Source organism: Mixia osmundae (genome assembly GCF_000708205.1).
Source record: "Mixia osmundae IAM 14324 unplaced genomic scaffold scaffold_4, whole genome shotgun sequence".
NCBI classification, from domain to species: Eukaryota; Fungi; Basidiomycota; class Mixiomycetes; order Mixiales; family Mixiaceae; genus Mixia; species Mixia osmundae.
Genome location: NW_014575560.1, coordinates 807,077 through 829,194, shown reverse-complemented (window position 1 = coordinate 829,194; position 22,118 = coordinate 807,077). Strand labels below are relative to the sequence as shown.

Genomic DNA, 22,118 nt, shown 5'->3' with positions numbered 1-22,118 from the left:
TTTTGACTCTGCTTTACATATTGCGCTCGGTTTACTGCTTCACGTATATCATATACAAGGACGACATCATCTCAAGACTGGCGATCCCTCTTGCAAACGTTCAAGAGAGTCGGACGCCTCCCACTGGGCCGAGCAGAGGCCTAATTCCCAGACCGCGCGGGCTTTCTGCTCAGCTTGACTCAGCTATTTGCCACTCGCTCAGATGCTGCACGTAGACCTGCGGCTGCGATGGGTCTCTCGTATGCTGCAGATGCTGAAGAGGGATTGCAATCCTGCAATTACGTGGGGCAAACGTCCGTCAGGCTGAGAAGGGCGAAGACCCGGCTAAGGTCCCGTCGCTTCCATCTCTTGTCAGTCATGTCTTGACTTAAGCGCACGAAGATACTTGAAAGGATTGAATTCGATACGCCAGGTAACATTGTGCGTTGCGACGGAAACCTGCATGCCAAGTACATCGATGCTGGTCACATAGGGCTTTCGACATTTTATGCACATCACGGCTTGTCGACGGTCTGATCAAGATCAACGACGAAGCCATTTGACTTTCACCCGCAGAAGTCAGCTCTGATCAGTGTTCACAACGAGTGTGGAAGCAAGCCATCGTAGATGCAGTACAGATGCTACAAGTGCTACAGATTTGCGATGCGTACGTGGGAGGGCGTGCGATTAGGAGGCATTTGTCGTCATGGCTCGAACGATGCAGGAACGTCTACGGCAGAAATCGGCTTGCTTGAGTCACCTTGAGCTTGTCTCCGTCTATCTAGCAAGTCATCGTAGTACGTCACGCCCTCGCCATCATCCGAGACTTGAGTGCGCGAAGGTGGCCTGAGACCGTGCGTGATGATGGGACGCAGCGATTGTCTCGACCGCCTTGAATGTGTGGGCAGGATTTCATAGCCTTCCATGCCAAGCGCTTCGCGCTGGTTCGCCACTGGCCATCGTATCCTGCCGGTCCAGCCTGCCCAGCTGAGCGCGACAACAACACAGATGGCGAAGAGGACGCCAGAGATGATCGACAAGCCAACGGCGTAGACTGATGTCCACGCTAGCAATCTCTTGATCAATTTTGCATCGTCCTGTGCGCGCGAGTCAGCCATGTACCATGGGCAAAGGGCTCAAGACTGACCTGATGCCAACTCGAGCTACCGGCATGCTCGAAGAGCGGCGTTATAACCCGTCCAGATAGATGGTGAAACGGCTCTGTGAGGTACTTGAGCTGACTACGATGTTTGTAGCGCAAGTGCTCCGCAGAGAGGAACATTGGTCCTGTGCTGAACATGATGCTGGCATAACTGACCAAGAAATTCAGGTCATAGAGCGGCAGCGCCTTGATGAGTTGGGCAAAGAAGGGATGCCTCGGTGCTGCCATCATGAAGCCATTCGAGACGCCTGAAGGGGTCGCGCCGATCATGACGACCTCGAAAGATCTCAGCGGGCCCAGACCTCGCCTGCAAGTCAGATCTAAATCGAGGAACACGCCGCCGTAGTGGTAGAGCACGAAATAGCGCAGTGCATCCGCTCGTTGGATGACGTATCGATAGCCGAGATATTGTCTCATGAACCAGGGGTAATGGGTCGTGAGGAAATGAGTTGCTTTGTCGTCATCCCATAGCATCGTCGTCCAATTGTGATGCATATCCATGCAAGATTGGCGTGACTGGTTCCATGAGTCAGGCATGGCGCTCTCGCGCATGCCAAGCAAGATGTGGTGCAGCACAGGCGGGATCAGATCTGTTGCGCTCGATCTGTTGACGGGTTGAGCACGTTCTAAATATATTCCTCTGCATGCTCACATCTCTGACGCTCTCAAGGGCTGAACGGCGGGTCCGGTTTGGTCCCAGGGTAAGCTTGTTGTCTGGCCGACGTTGTAACGCGCAAAAGTGGTATCGAAGCCATCGGCCTGCATTGACAGCTCCGACTGGTTTCCCCAGTGCCATGAGTAGTAGACGGCAGTGACTTTGTAAAGAGCGATGACATGTTCGTGGAAATACGCGAGCAAGAGCGAAAAAGCGATCAAAGCGAGAATTGCTGCCTTTCTAGGCGTCATCGCCTTTGATGACCCGGTCATCTCGTAGTCAGGCCTGTTGTCAGAATCGAATGAGCGCGTGCGTTCAGTGAGCTTGTCTGCCGGGCATATCCAAGTGATTGTGGGGCAAGACAGGCTTCCTAGCTCTAGAAGCCCAGAGGTCGGTGCATCCCCATGGCCCGTCTTCTCCCGTTGGCGCTTGGACCGTCCAGACGGTACGCTCTGTCGGAAGCGTCGGGGCACTCGAGACATCTCTGACACGCCAGGGCAGCCAGTCTTGCGCTATTACGGTCGATCTTTTTTCGGTTTGTAAATCAAATCAGATCCGGATTTGCAAATTATAGACACAACGGGCTGCCGGCCTGGACCGAACATTTGAGACGTCCAGCGCGCGTTTTTAGCTCGCGACGTGACCGGAGCACTGCTCAGAACACCGCCATGCTGCAAATAACTTGCAGAAGCTCGTATCGATCGTGACACTTCCTTCTTTTCTTAAAACTATGAATAGTGATGGCAGCATTTCCGCGGCCGTTCGTCATGGACGCCTGATGACATCGATGCATCGATGGTGTCATTGACAGCTCGCCATTACACACTGAATCCAAATGTGTTCATCGAGCTGTGACGCGTCGACCGGACGTGCGAAGCTCTTCGTACAGGGCAATTTCGCCCTTGCATTCCTGCCGACTGTAGGCAATGCCTGCTGCGTCGCAAGCGCCAGCCGTCTTCTCGGCACCTGCTAGATGTCAGTGGGTGTGAATGCAGCGCACACGGTGGCGAACCAACCTCCTCCGCATTGGATCCAATATTGTGCGTCTATCTTGTCATACTCGTGCGAGAGAACGCCGACTCGGAACCTACCCTGTCCGTCAGCGCCAATTGCCAACGACAGCGATCTACACACTCAAAGTGGACTGCTCCCTAGCAGCGGCTTTCCATTCAGCACACTGCGCTGTTGAGCGTGCAGACTGACCTGACAGCATCCAGCGACTGCGGATCGTTGACGCGTCAGAGACTTTACCACCGAGCTTAAGCGACTCACTATCGGAGATAGGACTCGGCATATCAGCCCAAATCGAGACATTGGCGTGTCGAAAACGATGCTCTTCTCCCCACATGTGAGTAACATGATGCGATTGGCCTAATTCGAAGGAAGAGCCAGAGCGCCAAGCGAAAAAGACGAGCAAGTCAAAGTAACCGGGATCAGTATCGGGTAACTCAAATGTAGCCCATTTCGCTTCTGTCGGTACAGGACAGACGATCTGCTCCTCGCTTGAGCTCGGGCTAAGTCGTGATGGCAACGACAGACGTAGTAATCGAATGAGAATTGATACTGCTCTGCGAGCTGAGGCGGCGGATCTGATTGCACGGTGGGAGAGGCGCTGATGAGTGGCAGCACTGAGATCAGCTTGAGCAGTCGGAGCATCTTCTGAGTCTGGTGAGATAGTGTGAATGAAGATAGAGAGGAGGCCAAGCTCGGCTAGGCGCGCGCGTACCCCTCGACACCTTTAACACATGGCAAATCGGCGAAGCAGCTACGAGAATGAGACGGATGCACTCATCGAGGACGAGGCGGCACCACTCTATGATGGCGAGTATCCACCGAAGCGCTGGTCGAGGCAGCCCAAGTTCAGTCTAGCAAAACTGCGGCCTGACCTCAGCAAGCCATGGCCGCCCGTCGTCCGCCTTGTTCTGCTGCTCATCGTGCTCGTCCCGCTCGTCAATTGGATAGCGCTTGCGTATGTCTTCAGCCGGAGTGCAGCTTTCTTTCCGCCTCTGCTCAGGACAAGCAAGCAAGTGCTACTGTTAGCAGCTCATCCCGATGATGAATGCCTCTTCTTCTCGCCTGCGATCACTTCGATACTGCAGAGAGCAGACGATGCGACGGGCCATGTCCTCATCATGTCCTCCGGCAATCACTATGGCCTCGGAGCACAGAGGCGCATCGAGCTCAAGGGCAGTTGTAAAGCTTTGGGCATCGCCGAACAGAACTGCGATGTGCTCAACACGACAGACATACAAGACGATCCGACGTACTGGTGGCCCGAAGAGCGACTTGTAGAGCTCATCAAAGACCACGTTGCTCGATGGAACATTGACACCATCGTCACTTTCGACTCCGGCGGCGTGTCGGGCCATATAAATCATAGAGCGGTATCAGCTGCTGCAGTCGCTCTAGCCAAACAAGAAGGTGCGCCGAACGTCTATACGTCAGCTACAGTCAACGTTCTGCGCAAGTACTCAGCCTTGCTTGATCTGCCATTGACCAGTCTCGCCTTTGTTCCGCGATTCCTCACATTGTCAGACTCGAACAATCATGCGCTACTCGTCGGCACATTCTCGCAGTATCTCGCAGCTCGGAAGGCGTTCCACTCGCACAAGTCTCAGATGGTCTGGGATAGATACCTCTACATGCTTGTCAGCCGGTACATGTCAGTCAAGCCCAACTGCGACACCACACACACTGATGCGGGGTCTTTTCAGGTACTTCAATACCCTCTCACTCAGCCAGTCTTGACACGCAAGCCCGGTCAGCAATATTGTCCTACTATGCAAGCGAACCCAGCGCCAGCTACGGGAGATGATGGAAGCGTAGCACCTTTGCCGCGGCAGTCTCTTCAGTTGTCGGCACAGTTGTCGCCCCCTTGCGCTCATCTCTAGCCTTGCGTGGCTTTGTCGACGCGTGGTCCCCGGCCGCGACGCTTTCGGTCGGCGTTGATGCCAATTCTGTCTGTGCGCTCGGTTCTGCCTCTGACTAAGCGCTGTCTTCCGGTTCCGGCTTGAAAGGTCGCGGGCTATGCTTCGGCTTCCCAGTGTCGGGCTCTGACGAAGTAGCTTTGCTGCCTTCTGGCTGCTTCTGCACTTTGTACGGCTTATCAGGCTTCTCCTTCTGCGCCGGCGGGGTATACGGCACAGGCTGCTCAGACCCTTTTCCATGCTTCTCTTCGCTGCACTCTGATCTTGCCGGACAAGCGTGGCAAGCCCAGCTTTTGACATGCTTCATCTTTATCTGCCAAATGCTGCACAAGGGATCCTTCAACCAGCCTCCGCATGCTTTTGCATGACAGTCACCGAGGATCTGCATCCCACGTCAGCGGTTTTCCCAAAGAGGAAGGCGGATAGGCTGACAGCGTACATGATGGCGACCTTCTTGCATCGCAAATTCCAGCAATGCGCGCAGCGAATCTGGCCGGGAGGTGATGGTACCGGCAAGAGACTCGATGTGAAGTTGGTCATGTCTTCAGGCGGCAAGACTTGTCGCACGAGCTCGCCCAACTCCGCGAAATCGTCCGGCAAATGAGGCGCAGCGCTATAAGGTATCACTGCTAGGCTTGCAAAGTCTACCAATTGGGCTATCGCTCTGGTCGCCAATACTAGCGCAAAGCAAGCTCTCATACTGACGCTCCGTCTCGAGGGTCAGGCCGAAGCAGCTGCAGATCAATTTGCGCTCGCTTCAACGGACGCTACTCCGAAGGGAGGAGCTGCACAGACCCTCACAAATGACCGACCCGGTTTGCATTCACACCAGGACGTAAGATGTCAAGAACCCGCGCACGGCGGTGGACATGCGTTGCTGAGACGAAGGCGCCTTTTCGAGTTGTCCCGAGAGCTCTGTAGCTAGCTCGCTCGAGATCTCTCGACATGCACGATCTGTCTCTTGGTCGGCGCGCTGGCTTGCTTCCTTGAGATAGAGCGCCATCTGAGTTGCCGCAAGCACAATAGTCGCTTCTTGTACGTCAGTCACCAGCTGCACGAACGTCTCGGGATCATAGCGGGGCAGAGTAGTCGCTCCTGCATGCTGAGCCGCAGCACCACTCGAGCCCGAGCGCAATTGATCAAAGCAGAAGCCGGAGAGGTCGATGAAAGAGCCTAAGATAGCCGGCAGGGTCATTGCGCCTTCCTTGTTCTGCTGATAATGTTAGCGGAGGCAGGAGAACATCCAGGAGCGAACACACAAGATCTACGAGCAATGCTTCCATCGGCCAGTCCATCGGAACGGATCTGATGATGCTGATTGAGGAGGCATATGTTGCGAGCGCACGCGTAAGATCGCATACTACCGCAATGACTTTCTGAAGCAAAGCTGCAGCGACAGGCGACTCTTCCAACTTGTTCGGATCGACTTCTCCTTCCTCCGAATTGGCCAACCAGCTGGCTTCCTCTTGATTGGTGCTTTCCATGATGGACCGCAATCGATTAGGGTGGAGAAGATACCATACTAATTGCTGACATAGGCCCAGAACGTTCTTCGCCAAGTTAGCATACATCTGACGCGTCGTCGATGATCGATGCTGAACAAGCACGCCAAACAGGACGACAATGAGCTCCATTTCCTCGAGCAATGGCAGTGTCAAGGGCTCGCGCTCGAATTGCCAGGTCAATGCATGCTTCAGCTGAGCATTGTAAGCGCTCAAGAAGGCTAGAGTGTCTTGCGAGATGAAAACCTCGCTGTCACCTAGCTGCGCGATGAGATGGGATGCCAATGCGAGCGACTGACACCATTGCCGATGTGCCGCGGGGCGCTCGTAATTCGCCCCGCTGACAATAGCAGCTTCGATGAAGGTCTGATCAGTCGGGGACGCAGCGCAGAGTGCTGTCATCACTCCATCGAGCCCGAGTAACTCCGCACCAGACTTGTGTCGGGCTAGTTGCAGCATGAAGTCAAGAGCATGTGTTGCATAGGACGAGCGATCGGTCCGACTGATCAGATCGCACATAGTCCTCACTAGACTAGACGTCCGCAGGCTTGCAAATAGCTCTTGCGGTGAGACCAAGTTCGTAGGAATCGCAAGGACGGCCATGACGGCTAGAGCAAGATCCGCATCGAGCTCTTCTGACATCGTGCCTGTTGCTTGGCTAAACAAAAGGCGTAGGGATTCGAGCAAGGCGTCGAGCGTGCGCAAAGATGCATCGCGCAGTCTCGGTAGATCGTGTAGCGGCAGAGGAGCGTCTGCATGAGCCCTGTTAAAGATGCGATACGCGCATACGATGATGCCAAAGCAAGGGCGGTGCCACCCAGCTGCTTCGTAGCTGTGCAAAGAAGCGGCCAACGGGAAGTCTACATGTTGCGTTATTGTACCGAGAGCGCTGACAAATTTCGTTGCCTCTTCCTTGCTCGGCTGCGGAATCCGCATGGCTGCTTGACCAAGACATAGCACGAGCTGCAGGCGCTCTGCATGTAGGGTCGTTATAAGAGCACCGCTCCGATGCTCTTGACTCGCTTCAGCAAGCACGGTCACAGCTGCGCGGATGAGCTCGCCAGAGAGCTGCTCAGTCTGCTCGGCTGCAAAAGCGATTTCGAGATAGCGGGACCAAGCTCGGAGACGTAGCAGCTCTGCGCCGATAGTAGACCGATTCGCGTTGAACAGCATGATCGCAAGCAGCACGCTGTCGACCGATGCATCGAGTTCACTTGCAGAAAGTCCATGTAGAGTTTTCTCTGCTCTCTCGATTGCATATTCGTAGTCGATGCCATAGGACCGCGCTGGATCGAGGGCGCCAAGGCTGTCCTGGTAGCGATATGAGTCTCGCGAGAACAGTCCTGACTTCTCTGGTGGCAAGCTCTCGTAGGAGGAACTGCTGAGCTGCTCGATTGTCGCATCGACCGATTCACGATTCTTGAACAGCGCGCTCAGCAAGCTTGCACTGACAAAGAGCGAGCTTGTTCCGCTAACAGCCGAGGCTACTGTGTCAAGGGCTGCTACACTGACGGCGTAGGCTTGGGACGCGACGCGGAAGCAGCGATTGCTGATTGTATTGAAACTCTCCGAATCGTCTTCGTCAGTGGCTGCTATTGGCAAGCTAGCAAGTGCGATGCTACGTATCACAGGGCCTAGCGCCGGCTCCGTCGTCGGGAAGTTGTCCCCATAAGCAGTCCTGTTTTGCCAGACCAGGGCGAGCAGACGGACGATCGCGTGCAAAAGTTTAGGCTCATGGCGCCAAAGCGAGTCCCAGTCTGCCAGTGTAGCCGTAGCAACCGCGATAACGTTCTTATTGGACGGTCTATCGTGGGCACCAGGCTGGCCTGTTACCAGCGTATGACCATACCCAACGCCTGCATCGATGAGGCTGGCAGCAAAGGTCCAGGCGGCAGTGCGCAATTCTTCATCGCGAAAAGAGTCGGCCATCATGTCAAGCAGTGTATCATGGAACATCGAGTCGCGATCTGCAGACCCAAGCGAAGACACGAGTGCTGATGTACCATGCTCGTAATCGACAGCAAGGATGGAAACTGTGGTCAGCAGATGGAACGCAGGGACAGCCAGCGTGATCTCTGACGATAGAAGGGCAGTCTCGAGCAAGGCTGAGAAAGCGAGTCCGCTGGTTGTCGATCGCTGCCCCGACGGTTGTGCTTCGAGCAGATAGACTTCGAGGGGGCAGGGTCGCATACCAAGATATTGACGCCGAAGACGTAGAATAGAATTGGCCAGGCTTGTGACGCTAGCTAAGGCGAGATCGGCTTCTGCGGCTTCCTGTTGCCTTCCGACGACACTGAAGACTTCGCTGAGCTTAGGTAGCCGGACGAAAGCGTTGAGCAATGGCGCGATATATACAGGATCCTGCGTAAGTAGTAGCGCCTCCAGTACCATTCGACAAGGCTTCGCTAATGGCTGCTTCCTAGCGAGATCCGCGAAGCTGGCTTCATCGACCAAGAGCGATAACGTCACAGACAAGGTGCTCGTCAGCTGAAAGCGTTGCGTCAACTCGGCATACTTCCATGAGTCGTGAACGATCCAGATCTCGTCGAGTAGCCAATGAAGCGCGCGTTCGAGCACGACTGCCTTGAGATCCGCAAATGCGGCTTCATCAGTGAGTGAAGACCGCTGGCATTCGAGTATCAGACTGTGCAGGAGTGCGATTGCAGAGAGCGTCGTATCAAAGTGGCCAGTCATGCGGTCGTTGATATGATGTAATGGTTCGCCGGCGGGATATGCGCTGATTGAAGTCTGGAATAGCTTTGTAGAGGCGGCAATGAAGGTCCTGTGATCATTTCGCAGAGTCAGAACGACCATCGAAGACGCGCGAATACGACGCACCAGATGATGCCAGACTGGTGAGGCAGCAGGATCGATATGGCGTCAAGCAATCGAGGCATCAGTTTGCGTCCGCTCTCTTGATCATCTTTGAAGCTCAGTCGCAGCAGCTCAAATAGGTCATTCAACCACGTAGGATTGCTGCCATCGGCCTGAATAGCACTCAAGATGAGCTGGACATCATCCGGCATGGCATTGTTGAGCAGGTCTGTAACAAGCTCGAGCGTGAGCGCCAGCTCCGATCGTGACTGCTCCGGCGATGACCAGACAAAGCGGGGATACGCGTCTGGCACGGTTTGGAAGGGATCAAGAGCAGGTACGCTGGCAGCTGGCGCGCCAGCGCAGGAATCGACGAGATCGGCAAGATATCGCAAGCCTGACCAGCCGTTAGTGGGTGCGAGGTTCCACGAAATGAGCACCGGTCGAACGCCCGCTGCGCTCATAAGGACGCCTTCCGCGCCGGCCGGTATAGTGATCGATCGGCTGACAGGTATCGGCCGCAGAGCGCGCACTTTTGAAGGATCAGACTCGATAGGCTCGTATGGTCGAGGTGTCAGAGCGGGCGGCGTAGGATGTTCGTGGACAAGCGTCGATAAAGACGAGAGGTAAGTGAGAACGCTCTCGCTACACGCCTGATCGATCTCTCTGTCGGCGCTCGAGCTCGCAATAAGTTCGGCCTTGCCAGACACGGCGCGCAAGACACGTAGCAAGCCCAGTCGGTCGTATGGGAACTTGCGCCTCGCTACTTCTAGCAATGCTCTCTCTGGGTAGTCTCCTTCCTCGTCTTCCTCCGGCTGCCCTAAGTGCCAAAATTGGGCTCGAAGGAGGCGGGCGTCGGGATGGTCGTAAATAGTCTCAAACAGGCCGATGAGAGCGGTATATTGCGCATCACCGAGATAGGGCAGCTTGATCAGCTGCAAAAGCGCAACGAGAAGCGAGCGAGAGACGGAAAGGTAACCCAGAGCATTCGCATTGCTGCTCAGCAATCTTTGTGTCGAGAGCATCGATTGGCGTCCCTGCACGAGTGGACCTGCTAGGACGAGCCGCAAGACCTCGAGTGCAGAATGGGCAGGTTCCAAAGCGAAGCTGATCAATTGCTGGTAAAGTGGCTGAGTGTTAGCAGATGTGGTAGCAGCGGGGTAGATCTGGCTCTGCAGCTCAGTATAAGCCTCGTGTGATGGCTCGGTCTGAATGAACTCGGTGAGCTTTGATAGCAGATATGACCATCCCATCACCAGAGGAGCCGAAGCGACTGGAAAGGCGGTGGAAAGCGCAAACACTGCTTGCTGTACATTGGCAAAGGTAGCTGGGTTGATTAGCTGACTCGCCGGCGGCAGAGGCTGATGAGGGCCTGCCGGCTTCAGACTAGACGCATCCAGGGTGACTTGCTCCAGATTGAGCGATTCTACAGCTAGCAAGATGTAAAGGTGCTCAATGCCAGCAAGGAGCGTCTGAGCCTCGCTGTCAAAGTAGGCGAGGTTGTACTGCTTATGACCGTATTCGGCATTGCGAATGGTGAGGAGCAGGTCAGCGAGCAAGTCTGCGTCCGCTGCCACGCGGCTGTAGAGCGACAAGAAGTGACATTCGAGTAGAGCTTGTTGCTCACGCAAGACAGACTTTGCCCAGCTTGATGCGTTGCGCGCTGTTGATCGCAGTCGGCTCGGCACTTGCGTCGTAGCCAGTCTCAAGACTGTCTTGAGCAGATTAGGACAGAATTGCGTATGCAGTATCTCGTCGAGCCAGCCGGAATAGACATCCGCATGTACATGCTCTGGGTCTTCGACTGTACATCGCGATAAGCTCTGCAGCAGAAAGTCCCAATGAAGCACTTACCTGTCCGAAGAGCATGGGCCAGAACGCCTAGCAGGCTGAGTCGTTCGAGGTAGTAGAATTTGGCAAAGTCATGCCAGAAATCAGGACTGTCCTTGAGGCCTTGCGAGACGGGTCCATCCTGACGCGTCTCTATCCAAAACTTCCGCAGGAGGATGATCGCCTCTATCTCGTCAATATCAAGCTGCTCTGCTATGACGAGAGCAAGAGCGGATTCGTCTTTGGTGAGCTTGTCGGTCGATAGAGCGGTCACTGGCGTGAGCGCAACGACTTTGCTCGCAGATGCAGTATTGGGCTTTCCGAATGGCTTATCGATTGCCTTGAGCTTTGCCAAGACATTGGAGCTACTGAACTTGACCAGCCAAGACGGCAATGGCTTGCTTGATGGGAACTCGAGCGAGGATAACAAGGTCGCATAGGTACTGTCGCAATATGATCAGCGGAGCTCTCTTAGGCGTCACATTGAGCTCACACGAACAACGGACTATCTTCCCTGGGCGCTGGAGACGCCATGGACATTCACAACGACACAGTAGGCACTGGGTTGACACGTAGCACGTAGCACGTCGATCCAGTTCGGCCGAGAGCAGTGACGAGTGAGGATCGGCACGGCCGAAAGCTGCCCCAGCGCAAATCGGACGATTGTCGACTCTCGCATTATCAGGCTCATCGAGCGCCAGCAACCCGCGCTCCTTCGCATCTTCGCAGACGCTAACACCAGCTGCGGCGTACGGTCACCATGTCGGAGGGATATGTGCGAACGCGCAACTACAAGAGCGAGAAGCATGGCAAGGTGGCCTCTTTGGCCGATCGGCTGTTCTACACGACCAAGGAATCCGTCGTCAATCGGGGATGGGGTCCCCTCGTGCTCCTAGGTCAGCAAGATGAGCTCTAGATAATCTGTCTAGACATCTGAACACCGCAATGACAGCTCGGACGACGATCGTCGCTCTGATGGAGAAGATCACCTACGGACAGCTCAGAGTGCTCACGCCCGACGGCATCTTCACTTTCGGTAACCCGATCATTGCCGATCCTTCCTACTCTTCCTCGACGCATGCTCTGCCCGGGGGAACGAAGAAAGAGCTCAAGGCAGAGCTCCGAGTCGTCAATGACGCTTTTTGGGTCCGCATGCTGATCTTGAGCGATCTCGGTTTCGCCGAAGCTTATATGGTCGGCGATGTCGAAGTGGACGATCTTGACGCTCTCTTCAAGGTATGCGCACGCACCCAACCTGTGGCTTGGCTCATGTGGGCAAACCAAGATGTTCATCCTCAATCGTCAAAACTTGTCCGAGATGTCAATGACGACTTCCAAGATCTTCTCCAGTCTTAACTACCTCATGAACTCACGCTTCGTCAACTCGGTCTCCAATTCGATCTCCAATATTTCGTGAGCCCCGTCCTAGATGCAAAGCGCGTCAAAAGCTGACTTGGACTAAAGAGCACATTACGACCTCGCGCCTGCTTTGTTCCAATCTTTCTTGTCACCTGACATGACGTATTCCTGTGCCATATTCTCAGAAGCCGAAGGTGGTCTCGAAGGCGATCTCGCCCAGTTTCCTCGTCTCTCGGCTGCCGTAGGCGACGTGGTCAAGCAGGTGGCAGCTCAGCAACAAGCAGGCGATCAAGTCGATACGCCTGAGCTCGAAGCCGCTCAGCGAAGGAAGCTACAGACCATCATCGAGAAAGCCCGCATCGGCAAGGGTGATCGCGTACTCGAGATTGGTAGCGGCTGGGGCTCTTTCGCCATGCAGGCGCGTCATGCCTGATCTCATTTGAGAAATAGAGCTGATTCGCGTTCACAGGCTGTACAAACGACTGGCTGTACGGTTGACACCCTGACTCTCTCTGTAGAACAGCAAGAGATTGCGGAAGCACGGATTGCTGAAGCAGGCCTGACGGCTTCCATCCGCGTCCACCTGATGGACTATCGCAATATACCCGACGAATTCGTTCACGCTTTTGATCGTGTCGTCAGTATCGAGATGCTCGAAGCGGTCGGCATCGATTTCCTCGATTCCTACTTTGCCATTGTCGACAAGGCGCTCAAGCCTGATCGTGGTCTCGGCGTCTTCCAAGTAATCACTGTGCCCGAGGGGCGCTTTGAAGCCTATAGAAAGAGCGTCGACTTTATTCAGAAATGGGTCTTCCCTGGCGGGATCTGTCCTTCGCTCACTTCACTCTTCACGGCCATCAATAAGGGATCTCAAGGTCGGCTGCTCGTCGAGACTGTCGAGAATATCGGTCCTCACTATGCTCGCACTCTGCGAGAATGGCGGAGACGGTTCGAGGCTCGATTTGAGTCGCATATCGTACCCAGCTTACGAGAGACGTATCCCGAACTCAAGTCGCGAAAGCAACTGGAAGTGTTCCGACGGAAATGGTCCTACTACTTTTGCTACTGCGAGACCGGATTCTCAATGCGCTCGTTGGGCGACCATATCATTACGATCACTCGCGAGGGCAATCTATCACTGTACTGAACACGCTCCGTTTGCCCGCTATAGACATGACGATCGTCACCCCGGCTCGTCCGAATCAGATACCAAGCTCTCGCAAAGGCATGATAAGCAGTGTACAACAGATGCGCATATTGCATATCATGGCTCAACCAGCACGACGTCTGTTTGCCGTCGTCAGCTCGGAAGTACCCGTCTTGATCAATTGCTCACACTCGCGGGTAGAGTCTGCGAATTTGACCACTGTATACCGCTGCATGAGCACGAATCTCCCTTCGGTATGCACGACTTGCCGTCGCCCGTCTTGATCTCGTAATACACCGCTTGTGGTATCGTCTCGCCATTGACGCTCGTGCCGTTTGCCGATTCGAGGTCGATGAGGAACAGCCTGTCCAATCATCAGCGCGTCTCAATCACGAGGCAAAAAGGCTCGCTTTGTAGGCTGTTTGACATCACCAAACTCATTGCGTTCTGTGATCTGCCGGAATTGGAACACAGCGTGCTGCTTGGACGAGGAAGGGTGCTCTATGGGTATATCGACAACCTGTTTGACATGAGAGTTGTCAGACGCGCTCGATCTAATTTGCTTGAGCTGACGATGCGATCGCGTCCGATGAGGTACGCAGACTGTCTATCGAGCACGAACATGTCTTTCGAGGTCATAGAATCAGCAAAAACCACACGCCGAGCTGAGGGAGCATTCAGCTGACCTACTTGTTCGGCTCCTTTGAAGACGTAGAGTCTCCACTTCTTGCTAGGCTTCCTCGCTTCAGGTGGCTCGTTATACTTCAGTACCACCCCTTTGTACGTGTTCGTCTCTGCTGCCAGTCGTCCCGAATTGGCAAAATTAGGCTTGGGCGGCCCTCTAGGCGGTTGGACTTCCTCTTGAGCTTCATCAGCCTTGCCCCATACTTCAGGCGCAGATTGACTGGGACCCGCTCGAGTGTGAACAGGCACGAGCTCGGCTTGCTGGGGAAGAAGTTCGCCCCTCCTCAGACGATCTCTGCGTTCGTCCCTGCTCGGTGAGGGCGCACGTCGGGGTGCGTGTCTAGGTCTGTCGTCTCGAGCGTAATCTCGCCGCCTTTCCTCGCGATGCCGCCTGTCCGAGTCGTCATGTTCGTCTCTAGACCGCTGGCGAGGCGATCTTGACCGACTACGTGGTCGTCTGCGGTCTGACATGCTTGCAGGCTTGGTCTACGACGCTCGATCGGTCCTTTGCATCCTTTGGCGCGTCCACGCTTTCCACAATTCGGCACTCTCTGACTTTCTGCGTGCCCAATCAGTAGATCTCATCACGGCTTGCACACATGCCATAGGGCATACTGGACCTGATTCACCGGACTCAGACTGTGCGAGGCTGCCTGAACATTCGCAGGAAATTTGGTGAGCTTTCGAGAGGACTTTGATCGATGCTGCCATCAGAATCTGTACGATCCTCGAGGCCAACAATCACAAGGACAAGCTAGGAACTTAGGTCTTCGAAAACCTGTCTGAGTCTGCACATCAACTCAGAGCGTCTCGTGCGTGTAACAGCAGGCATCTCGCGCAGACTCCATCGCAACGATGATCACCGTCTTGCTCTGCGTGCCTCACAAGAGGCCTCGCTTTTCGCCCTGTCATCCATTCATGTCTCACTGCAGTGATTTGCGCGACTCTACATATGCAAAAGCTTCTGCGCATCCCTGCTCAACGTCTATATGAATGGGCAGCCCAGAGCCTCATTGCGTCTTCTTTCTTTCCGACTTGATGATGCTAGCTCACGAAATCTCACTAGCATGATCGGACAATCTTATAGCTCGTTCGCCGCCAGATGACCCTGTTTGGTCCTGTTTGCCCATCAGGAGCTTGCTGTACCCCCCTGCGCGTTGTCTGCATCACTCGTCACGACCATGCAAGAAGCGCACAATATGCATGTACTTGTACGTGATGCAGACGAATCCATCGGTCGACATGCTCATGCACTCATCATGCGAGCCACTATATCCGCCATCTCGATCCAGAAGAGCGTTTTCCAGAGGTATGCCTGAAAATCTGCGGCTACTACACACATGGGCCGAACGCATTGAACGAACATCGTACGACAATGCTCGAGCAGGCTGTTACCGAGTGGATGCACCATGGCCGAGACGGTTTGGCAGAATGCTCAGCTACGCGAGACCCTAGATTAGAACAAAGAGCAGCTGGCGCAGCTGCTAGAGCGGAGTTCCGAACGCCAAGCAGCCTACAACAAGGGTCGGACAGAGCTGGAAGCGCTTCATCAGTAGCTAGCTGTCATCATCGACGCTGCCAGCGTAGTAGGGCCATCACGTAGAGATCAACCTATACATTGTCCGATTCAGCCGGTGGCTCGCTCGGCCGGATCCGATCCGCCGTCATTCCTCATCACGACAATCAATCGCTACAGAGCGGGCTCGTGGCTCATGCTTGTGGCTGACGGCACTAGCTGACGAGAGCATTCGCATCAGAGCTGGCCAGCAGGAAGCAGAAGATGCTACATGCGAAGCCGAGCAGGCCCTGCTGCAGAACGACGAGACGAGTCAGTCAGAGTAGCAGCTGATGACCTGAATGATTGTTGTCCATTTGAAAGGAAGGCCACTGCTCATGTGACCTGTCGCAAATATCTTTCGCGAAGATGGGAGACTGGCCCGTGTCGCGCGGGACCGGACCGGACGAGAAGCTGAGGAGAGTTCATTACCAAATACCAAAAATCTCTGGAGCCCGAATTAGATCCAGACAGTGCCGCACAGACCCAAGCATTTTCTTTGCTGTTCGCCCATTGTGTCCTCCCCTCACAATGGCGGCCCTAGCGCATCGAAGAAGGACAAGGCCAAGGAGCACGCACTAGCTTCGGCGCCTGTGAGGACTCGGTCCAATACTCATTCGACGATCGGCAGGCTACGTCGTCGGCGAGTCAGCAAGGCCAGGCAACGTGCGCTCACTCCGCTTCACACTTCATCGAAGCAGCATCCCTTGCCACGACGACCGATGTTGCCCGGTCAGAAGAGCTCACCATGGGGTCTCTCACTCCTGTCGCTCGTCTTGCTGGCTGTACAAAATACCTTGCTCGTCCTGCTCATCTATACTGTCCGACGGAAGAGCAGGATAGAAGAGACGCCTGCCTTTGCACCTTCTGCCTCGCTCCTGTTCAGCGAGTCTGTCAAATTCATCATCTGCATCGTGCTCGCCCTCGTGCAAAGTCGGGGCCTCACGCCAGCCTTTCGATCCGTGCGACAGCATCTCGAGCAGTCCAAGCTCCCAAAGCAAGTGAGTGTCAAGTGACCGGTCTGTCAGATTAGCCACTGAGCATCAAGCAGATGGCGATTCCTGCGGGGATCTATCTCATACAAAACTTGCTGCTCTACGTCGCGATGGGCAATCTAGACCCGGTCACATTCCAAGTGACGTATCAGCTCAAACTTGCAGCGACTGCGCTCTTCTCCATCCTCTTGCTCGGTCGCACGTTCACAAAGCAGCAATATCTGGCAATGGCACTGCTCACATGTGGCATTCTCGCCGTGCAGCTCGATCTGCCAAAAGCGAGTCCGCCTGCGCCGGTCGCTGTCACGCGTAGCACGGGCGCAGCAATCACACAAATGACACGCAAAGTCATCAGAAGGCTTCTGACTGCGAGGACCGAGGGGGTCCATGAGGCAGCGATCACGCAGCCCCCAAACGCGTGGCTGGGCATATTAGCAACGGTTACGTCTGCATTCACCTCTGGCTTTGCCGGAGTCTACTTTGAGAAGGTCCTCAAGAGGGAGCAGACTAGCATGCCTGACGAAGATAGAGGGGATCAGTATAGCCAGGTGCCCATCGAAGACGACAGTAAGGACTCGTCACTCAATTCGACGCCACTTCACGAAGAAAGCAACGTACCGCAATCACCGAAAGGTGTCAGCATCCTCGTCATGACCAATCTTATCTTGTCCTTCTATACCATCTTGGCACTGCCTTTTGTCATCGCCAGCACCAAGGGCATGTCCGGCCTACGACCAGCACAGCTCACCACCGGGTTCGGTCCTCTTGTCTGGCTTATTGTCCTATGGCAAGCCATGGGCGGCCTACTCATCGCTGTCGTGATCAAGGTGAGATCTTCAGGCATCTGATCCTTGCCCGGACTGACGGGTAGACTCAGTACGCCGATAATGTTCTAAAGACCTTTGCAATCACCGCCAGCATCATCGCATCTGCACTCATCCAGATCTTCGCATTCGGTCTCAGACCAGGTCCAGTCTTCGCAGCGGGCGTACTGCTCTCAATCGCATCAAGCTGGTTGTATAACGTTGCATTGTAGCCTCATTGTATGGTCCACAAAGATGATCACAGCTGCTTGCTGAGTCTTGAAGCCAACTTGGGACCGTATCCCATCTTCTTGTTGTAGCGCGCCTTCTCTTCTGCATCGAGACTGTCCGGACCGTCCCAGTGCATGCTGCTCGAGCGAGGACGAGTCGCAGCCTTGATACCATCCTTTCCGAGTAGTTCTGCAGCGAGCATCAGCATTCGTACGGCCCATCATACGAGACAGGCGTGCCTCTGAGATTGACAGGCTGAGCCTGGAAGTCGGGATCAAATATCTTGTCCGGATTGACATTCTGCTGGGCTAGCAGAGCGTCATAGAGCGGGTCTTGCTGCGCCCATGCAGGGTTCTTCTTGTCGCGCAACATGGCTGCTTCTTCGTCAGAGTCCGAATACTCGCTCGCAGGCTCTTCCAGCTCGACATATTGCTCTGGCTGTTGTTGCGCCGACTGCGGCGCGACATGCTTGCTGCTAGTTGCAGGACCCGTAGAGGCATTGGAGGTGCGCATGGGCTTGTCAGGCAGGATGCCTTTCAGAGATTTGTTGAGTTTGGCTGATGAAGGCAGGCTTGGTGGCATCTGCTGGGCAAATGCTGGCGCAGGGATCGGTCGATTCGAAGCATTGGCCAGCGGCTACACCATTCTTGCGCTCAGCAGCACTCCCTGTGTGGATGGACAAAGACTCACTTGACGGGCAGCAGCGGCTTTGCGCTTGGCTTCTGCCTCTGCAGCTCGCTCAACTGCTTGTCGGCGCGTTTCCTCATCTTCGAGCTTGCGCCTGGCGATCGCGGCAGCAGTAGCAGCAGCCTCCTTCTCCTTGCGTTCGGCCAATCTCGCGTTAACCTCAGCTCGCTCCTTTTTGCGCTTCTCGAGTTCCAGCAGTCGCAATCGCCTTTCCTCTTCATCGCGCAGCTTGGCAGCCTGTCGCTCGGCTTCTGCTTTGCGTTCGGCTGCAGCTTGTCGTTCGCGCTCTCGTTCCTGAGCTTCTCGCTTAGCTTTTGCGCGTTTCTCGGCTTCACGAGCAGCTTGTTCGGCGGCAGCTTCCTTTTGCCGTGCCTCTTCTTCTGCTTTCAGTCGCGCCTCTTCCTCTGCTCTTTGCAACGCCTCTTCGGCCACTTTCGCTTGACGCTTCTCTGCCGCTTGCTGCTTCTGCCGCTCTGCATCCAGTCTTTGCAGTTCGAGTCGCTCTTTCTCAACACGCTCTCGTTCTGAGCGCTCGTCGGCAAGCCTGGTCTCTTCGGCTTGTCGCTCACGTCGCTCCTTTGCGGCCTTGATTTCTGCGTCAGTCTTGCTGCCAGAAGTCTGACGCAACCGAGGTATCATCGATGTGACTGGACGGCTGTCTTGCATGCGCGTAGGCTGTGAAGTCGCGGATGATGCGCTTGAGGGACGCGACTGATTCATGGTTTGCGTGGGTGGAGCCGTCTCGAAAGAGATTGAGGTCTGACTGATCGATTGATCCGACAGAGCATCTGATAGTCGTGGCTCTCTCATGGTGGACGTCAACGTCGTGCGTGTTGACGGCGCAGCGCTCGCAGTCGAGGGTGCTAGGCTGGTGCGACTCTCATGATATAGTGTCATTGTAGAGGGTGCGCTTGACACCAGATACGACGGCCGGGCGGAGAGACTCGCGCCCTGATGAGCGACTGATGAGCGAGTAGCTTTGATGCGGTGCATCGTCTCGCGGATCGCGTCCGCTCTCGATGTAGATGTCGTTGGTCCAATAGCAGTACCCACAGAACCGTCAGAGTGGACCGAAACGGATCTGCGACCCGTTTGCAAGGACGCTCTACTACTGGCGTAAAAAGCAGTAGCCGGCATGGTAGACGACTTCGCAGACTCGAACGTGCTCGCCGCAATTTGCGAATTGCTCGACTGTTCCCGAACGGCAGATAAGCTGGAAGTACGTCCAGACCTCTCAGACCTCTGCTCTGCCTGGCTCGCTCGTGGAACAGACATAGGCGCGACGAAAGCGGACGCGCGCGCTCCATGAGTCGTTGATGCGCGTTTGGCGTTGCCTGAGATGAACGCAGAGACAGGGCTTTGTGGCAATATGCTTGCGATGGAGACGTTACGTAGGGCAGGATCAGCTGCAAAGATACGCTGTGCGTTGCCAGGCATGCTACTAAGCAATTGACTCGGCTGTACTGGCGCGAGCTCGGCAGATAGCGCCTCTGATTGGGACGCCGCCATTGTCTCTGTCGTTACGAGAGGCTGGGTGTCAATCTCCATGTGCACAGTCGCCTCGGTTGCCTGGCTGGACACGCGTGTATGAACACTTTCCATACTTGTGTCAGCTTCTGCATGTAAAGACGAGCCTTCACGAGACTCTGCAGCGATCTGTATGACGGCACTCTGATCAATCCCGCCAGCGCTTCTGTTGGCTGTGGTTGCTTTGATGATGCCTCCGTTCGCGGCATTGCTGCCGTTCTGGGACCCGACCAGTGTACTCGTCTGGCTTTCATTGGGCTTCGAGCGGACAGTTGGCGGCTCGATCACCTGCACACTGGCACTCGAAGATCTCCGTCTGTCGCTGGTCGTAGTCAGAGTATCTTGTCCCGCCTGTGTTGGGAGCCCGGTAAGCTCGGTCGTTCTGCATACAACGTCAGCTCGTTCAGAGACACGAGCAGTGCGCGCACGATACAGATGATACCGGTGCCATGACTGGTTGTGCGAAGACCTCCAGATCGATCTGCACAGACTTCGTAGAGAGCCTGGCATTGCGACTGAATTGAGGATCAGAGGGATCGTCAGTCTGGCTGCCTCTTTCGATAGACTGTCTAGCTTCTCGCAGACCATCTCGGCCGACAGAGCCAGGTAGTTCGACGCTGAGACGCTTGCGCTTCTTACCTCTGCGTACTTCGACTTCTACTGCTGCCCAACTAGCCTGCAAGCGGGCTTCAAACGCCAAATAAAGCGTGCGAGCAGAAGCGATGGTGTCCTGTCGCGCGGTATCGGCCTCTGCCTCTAGCGAAAGCCTAGCACCCTTGAGGAGGAAGTCTGGCAGTGCGAGTGCCGGCCATGTCGCCTGACTATCCATTGTGCGTGTCCGACTTCTGATTTGCCAACATCAAAAGCTCAAACAGGCGCGTCGCGTAAGCAAAGCACGCGACCCATTCACTGTTCAGCAGGAGCGACGTCATCGATGATTGCAGCGAAAAGTAAGAACACCAACCGTCTAGGCTCACTCAATTATCGTACCGTGGAAGTACGATTCTCGAAAGCTCGCGGACTGCCAAAAGTCGCAACAAGTATGCATATCATTGTGTTTCGCTATCAACTACGCTACAATTAGTGAAGTGCGAATTGGGTTATCTTTGCGCGGAGCTTCCTACTGACTAGCCATGGCTTAGTCAATGTTGTACTGAGGACCGTCAAAGCCGACAGTGACGTTGTTGTAGTTGTAAAGGGTGGCCTTGTCAGCGATCTCGATGACGGCAGGTCCGGCAACGACAGCATCATCTGCGATCGACTCGGAAGACGAAAGGATGAAGTATGTCTGGCCCTGAACGCCCTTGGGGATCGTGAATGATTCACCCTGGGTGTAGTTGAAGTATTGGTTGCCAAGGGGGCGAACGATGGCAAGCGTGGTACCACCTGTAGCATTGGTCTTGAAGGTAACCTTGTCGCCTGCATTGGCAGCGGTCTTGGAGGCAGCGAGAGCCGGGAAAGCCATGAGCGGCAGAGCGGCGATCTGGCTGCACTTGGGGTCAATGAAGGGCGCGGCGAGCGAAAAGACTGCGTCGGGGCTGTTGTAAGCCTCGTAAGCGCTTGGGAAGGGGCTTTCATTCATTGCGGACGATCGCAGCCATGTGTTGTGACGGGTCTCGATCGACAAAATGCTGCCTGCGTAAGTCAAGTATGCCTTGCTGGCGATGGATGCGGCAGCTCCGAGGTAGGCAGAGATACCTGGGCTTTCGCATCAGCATCATTAAGAGGCATTGAAGAGATCGACAAACCAACGCCCTCGAGGATAACGGCGACAGCGAGGAAAGTATCGACGCTGGTGACGGGGAAAGTGTAGTTGCACTTTGACACTGGTGTGGCACCAGCGGCACGGAGAGCAGTCGTCAAGAACTCGACATGGCTGCGCTCGTGGTTTGCAATTTCGGAAACTCGGTAGCGAACCCATTCAGGGAAGCCAGCAGACGCAAAGTCGGCTGCGCTATACTTGTTGAGGTATTCAGCGTAGAAAGTTGCCTCGAGATGCTCCAGAGTCAACTGTGGGGTAGACGGAGGGTCAGATAAGAGCAGACAAAGAGGCAGCAGCATGACTTGCAGCAAAGTTCCTGTGGAACAAGGAGGGTAAGCAAAGGGTTTGCAGACAGCAGATGGGCGGGACTTACAAGATGTCAGCATCGGTGAGATTCCCGCCGGATTGACGCTTCTCGAGACCAAGTGGTGCAGCGATGACAGCTGTAGCGCCAAGAGCGGCAGTGAAGAGTGACTTGAACAGCATCTTGTCTTCTGCT

At 55.0% G+C, this 22,118-nt stretch overlaps 9 protein-coding genes across 9 annotated transcripts; 3 read left to right on the top strand and 6 right to left on the bottom strand.

Annotated features, from left to right (window-relative positions):
• Nucleotides 1–683: 683 nt before the first annotated feature.
• L969DRAFT_16887 (glycosyltransferase family 32 protein) lies at nt 684–2,278 on the bottom strand (the record flags this gene model as incomplete). The annotated part of the gene is made up of 3 exons (XM_014712881.1): nt 684–1,076; nt 1,127–1,745; nt 1,794–2,278. 3 exons carry the CDS (start codon nt 2,276–2,278, stop codon nt 684–686), a joined length of 1,497 nt encoding a protein of 498 aa, XP_014568367.1.
• Nucleotides 2,279–2,637: 359 nt separating this feature from the next.
• Nucleotides 2,638–3,452, bottom strand: L969DRAFT_94037 (uncharacterized protein; the record flags this gene model as incomplete). Its single annotated transcript, XM_014713318.1, has 4 exons — nt 2,638–2,765; nt 2,857–2,883; nt 2,931–3,310; nt 3,361–3,452. The coding sequence occupies 4 exons, from the start codon at nt 3,450–3,452 to the stop codon at nt 2,638–2,640; spliced, it is 627 nt and encodes a 208-aa protein (XP_014568804.1).
• An 89-nt stretch (nt 3,453–3,541) lies between these two features.
• L969DRAFT_16885 (uncharacterized protein) lies at nt 3,542–4,544 on the top strand (the record flags this gene model as incomplete). Its single annotated transcript, XM_014712880.1, has 2 exons — nt 3,542–4,458; nt 4,511–4,544. The coding sequence occupies 2 exons, from the start codon at nt 3,542–3,544 to the stop codon at nt 4,542–4,544; spliced, it is 951 nt and encodes a 316-aa protein (XP_014568366.1).
• Nucleotides 4,545–4,781: 237 nt separating this feature from the next.
• L969DRAFT_47908 (uncharacterized protein) lies at nt 4,782–11,409 on the bottom strand (the record flags this gene model as incomplete). The annotated part of the gene is made up of 8 exons (XM_014713317.1): nt 4,782–4,981; nt 5,068–5,387; nt 5,429–5,490; nt 5,553–5,933; nt 5,983–9,007; nt 9,064–10,843; nt 10,894–11,312; nt 11,363–11,409. 8 exons carry the CDS (start codon nt 11,407–11,409, stop codon nt 4,782–4,784), a joined length of 6,234 nt encoding a protein of 2,077 aa, XP_014568803.1.
• A 44-nt stretch (nt 11,410–11,453) lies between these two features.
• On the top strand, nt 11,454–13,515 carry L969DRAFT_86843 (uncharacterized protein). Its single transcript, XM_014713316.1, has 5 exons — nt 11,454–11,765; nt 11,822–12,105; nt 12,155–12,282; nt 12,334–12,646; nt 12,698–13,515. Exons 1-5 carry the CDS (start codon nt 11,630–11,632, stop codon nt 13,373–13,375), a joined length of 1,539 nt encoding a protein of 512 aa, XP_014568802.1. The 5' UTR covers nt 11,454–11,629; the 3' UTR covers nt 13,376–13,515.
• Nucleotides 13,439–14,583, bottom strand: L969DRAFT_86839 (uncharacterized protein). The gene is made up of 6 exons (XM_014713315.1): nt 14,062–14,583; nt 13,949–14,001; nt 13,786–13,895; nt 13,645–13,739; nt 13,565–13,594; nt 13,439–13,515 (listed from the first exon to the last, which is right to left on the bottom strand). Exons 1-6 carry the CDS (start codon nt 14,528–14,530, stop codon nt 13,493–13,495), a joined length of 780 nt encoding a protein of 259 aa, XP_014568801.1. The 5' UTR covers nt 14,531–14,583; the 3' UTR covers nt 13,439–13,492.
• A 1,474-nt stretch (nt 14,584–16,057) lies between these two features.
• Nucleotides 16,058–17,677, top strand: L969DRAFT_86835 (uncharacterized protein). The gene is made up of 3 exons (XM_014713314.1): nt 16,058–16,615; nt 16,666–17,436; nt 17,487–17,677. The coding sequence occupies exons 1-3, from the start codon at nt 16,337–16,339 to the stop codon at nt 17,643–17,645; spliced, it is 1,209 nt and encodes a 402-aa protein (XP_014568800.1). The 5' UTR covers nt 16,058–16,336; the 3' UTR covers nt 17,646–17,677.
• A 197-nt stretch (nt 17,678–17,874) lies between these two features.
• On the bottom strand, nt 17,875–20,556 carry L969DRAFT_410266 (uncharacterized protein). Its single transcript, XM_014713313.1, has one exon. The coding sequence runs from the start codon at nt 20,443–20,445 to the stop codon at nt 18,280–18,282; it is 2,166 nt and encodes a 721-aa protein (XP_014568799.1). The 5' UTR covers nt 20,446–20,556; the 3' UTR covers nt 17,875–18,279.
• Nucleotides 20,557–20,995: 439 nt separating this feature from the next.
• L969DRAFT_94030 (uncharacterized protein) lies at nt 20,996–22,105 on the bottom strand (the record flags this gene model as incomplete). The annotated part of the gene is made up of 3 exons (XM_014713312.1): nt 20,996–21,555; nt 21,606–21,811; nt 21,993–22,105. The coding sequence occupies 3 exons, from the start codon at nt 22,103–22,105 to the stop codon at nt 20,996–20,998; spliced, it is 879 nt and encodes a 292-aa protein (XP_014568798.1).
• Nucleotides 22,106–22,118: the final 13 nt, after the last annotated feature.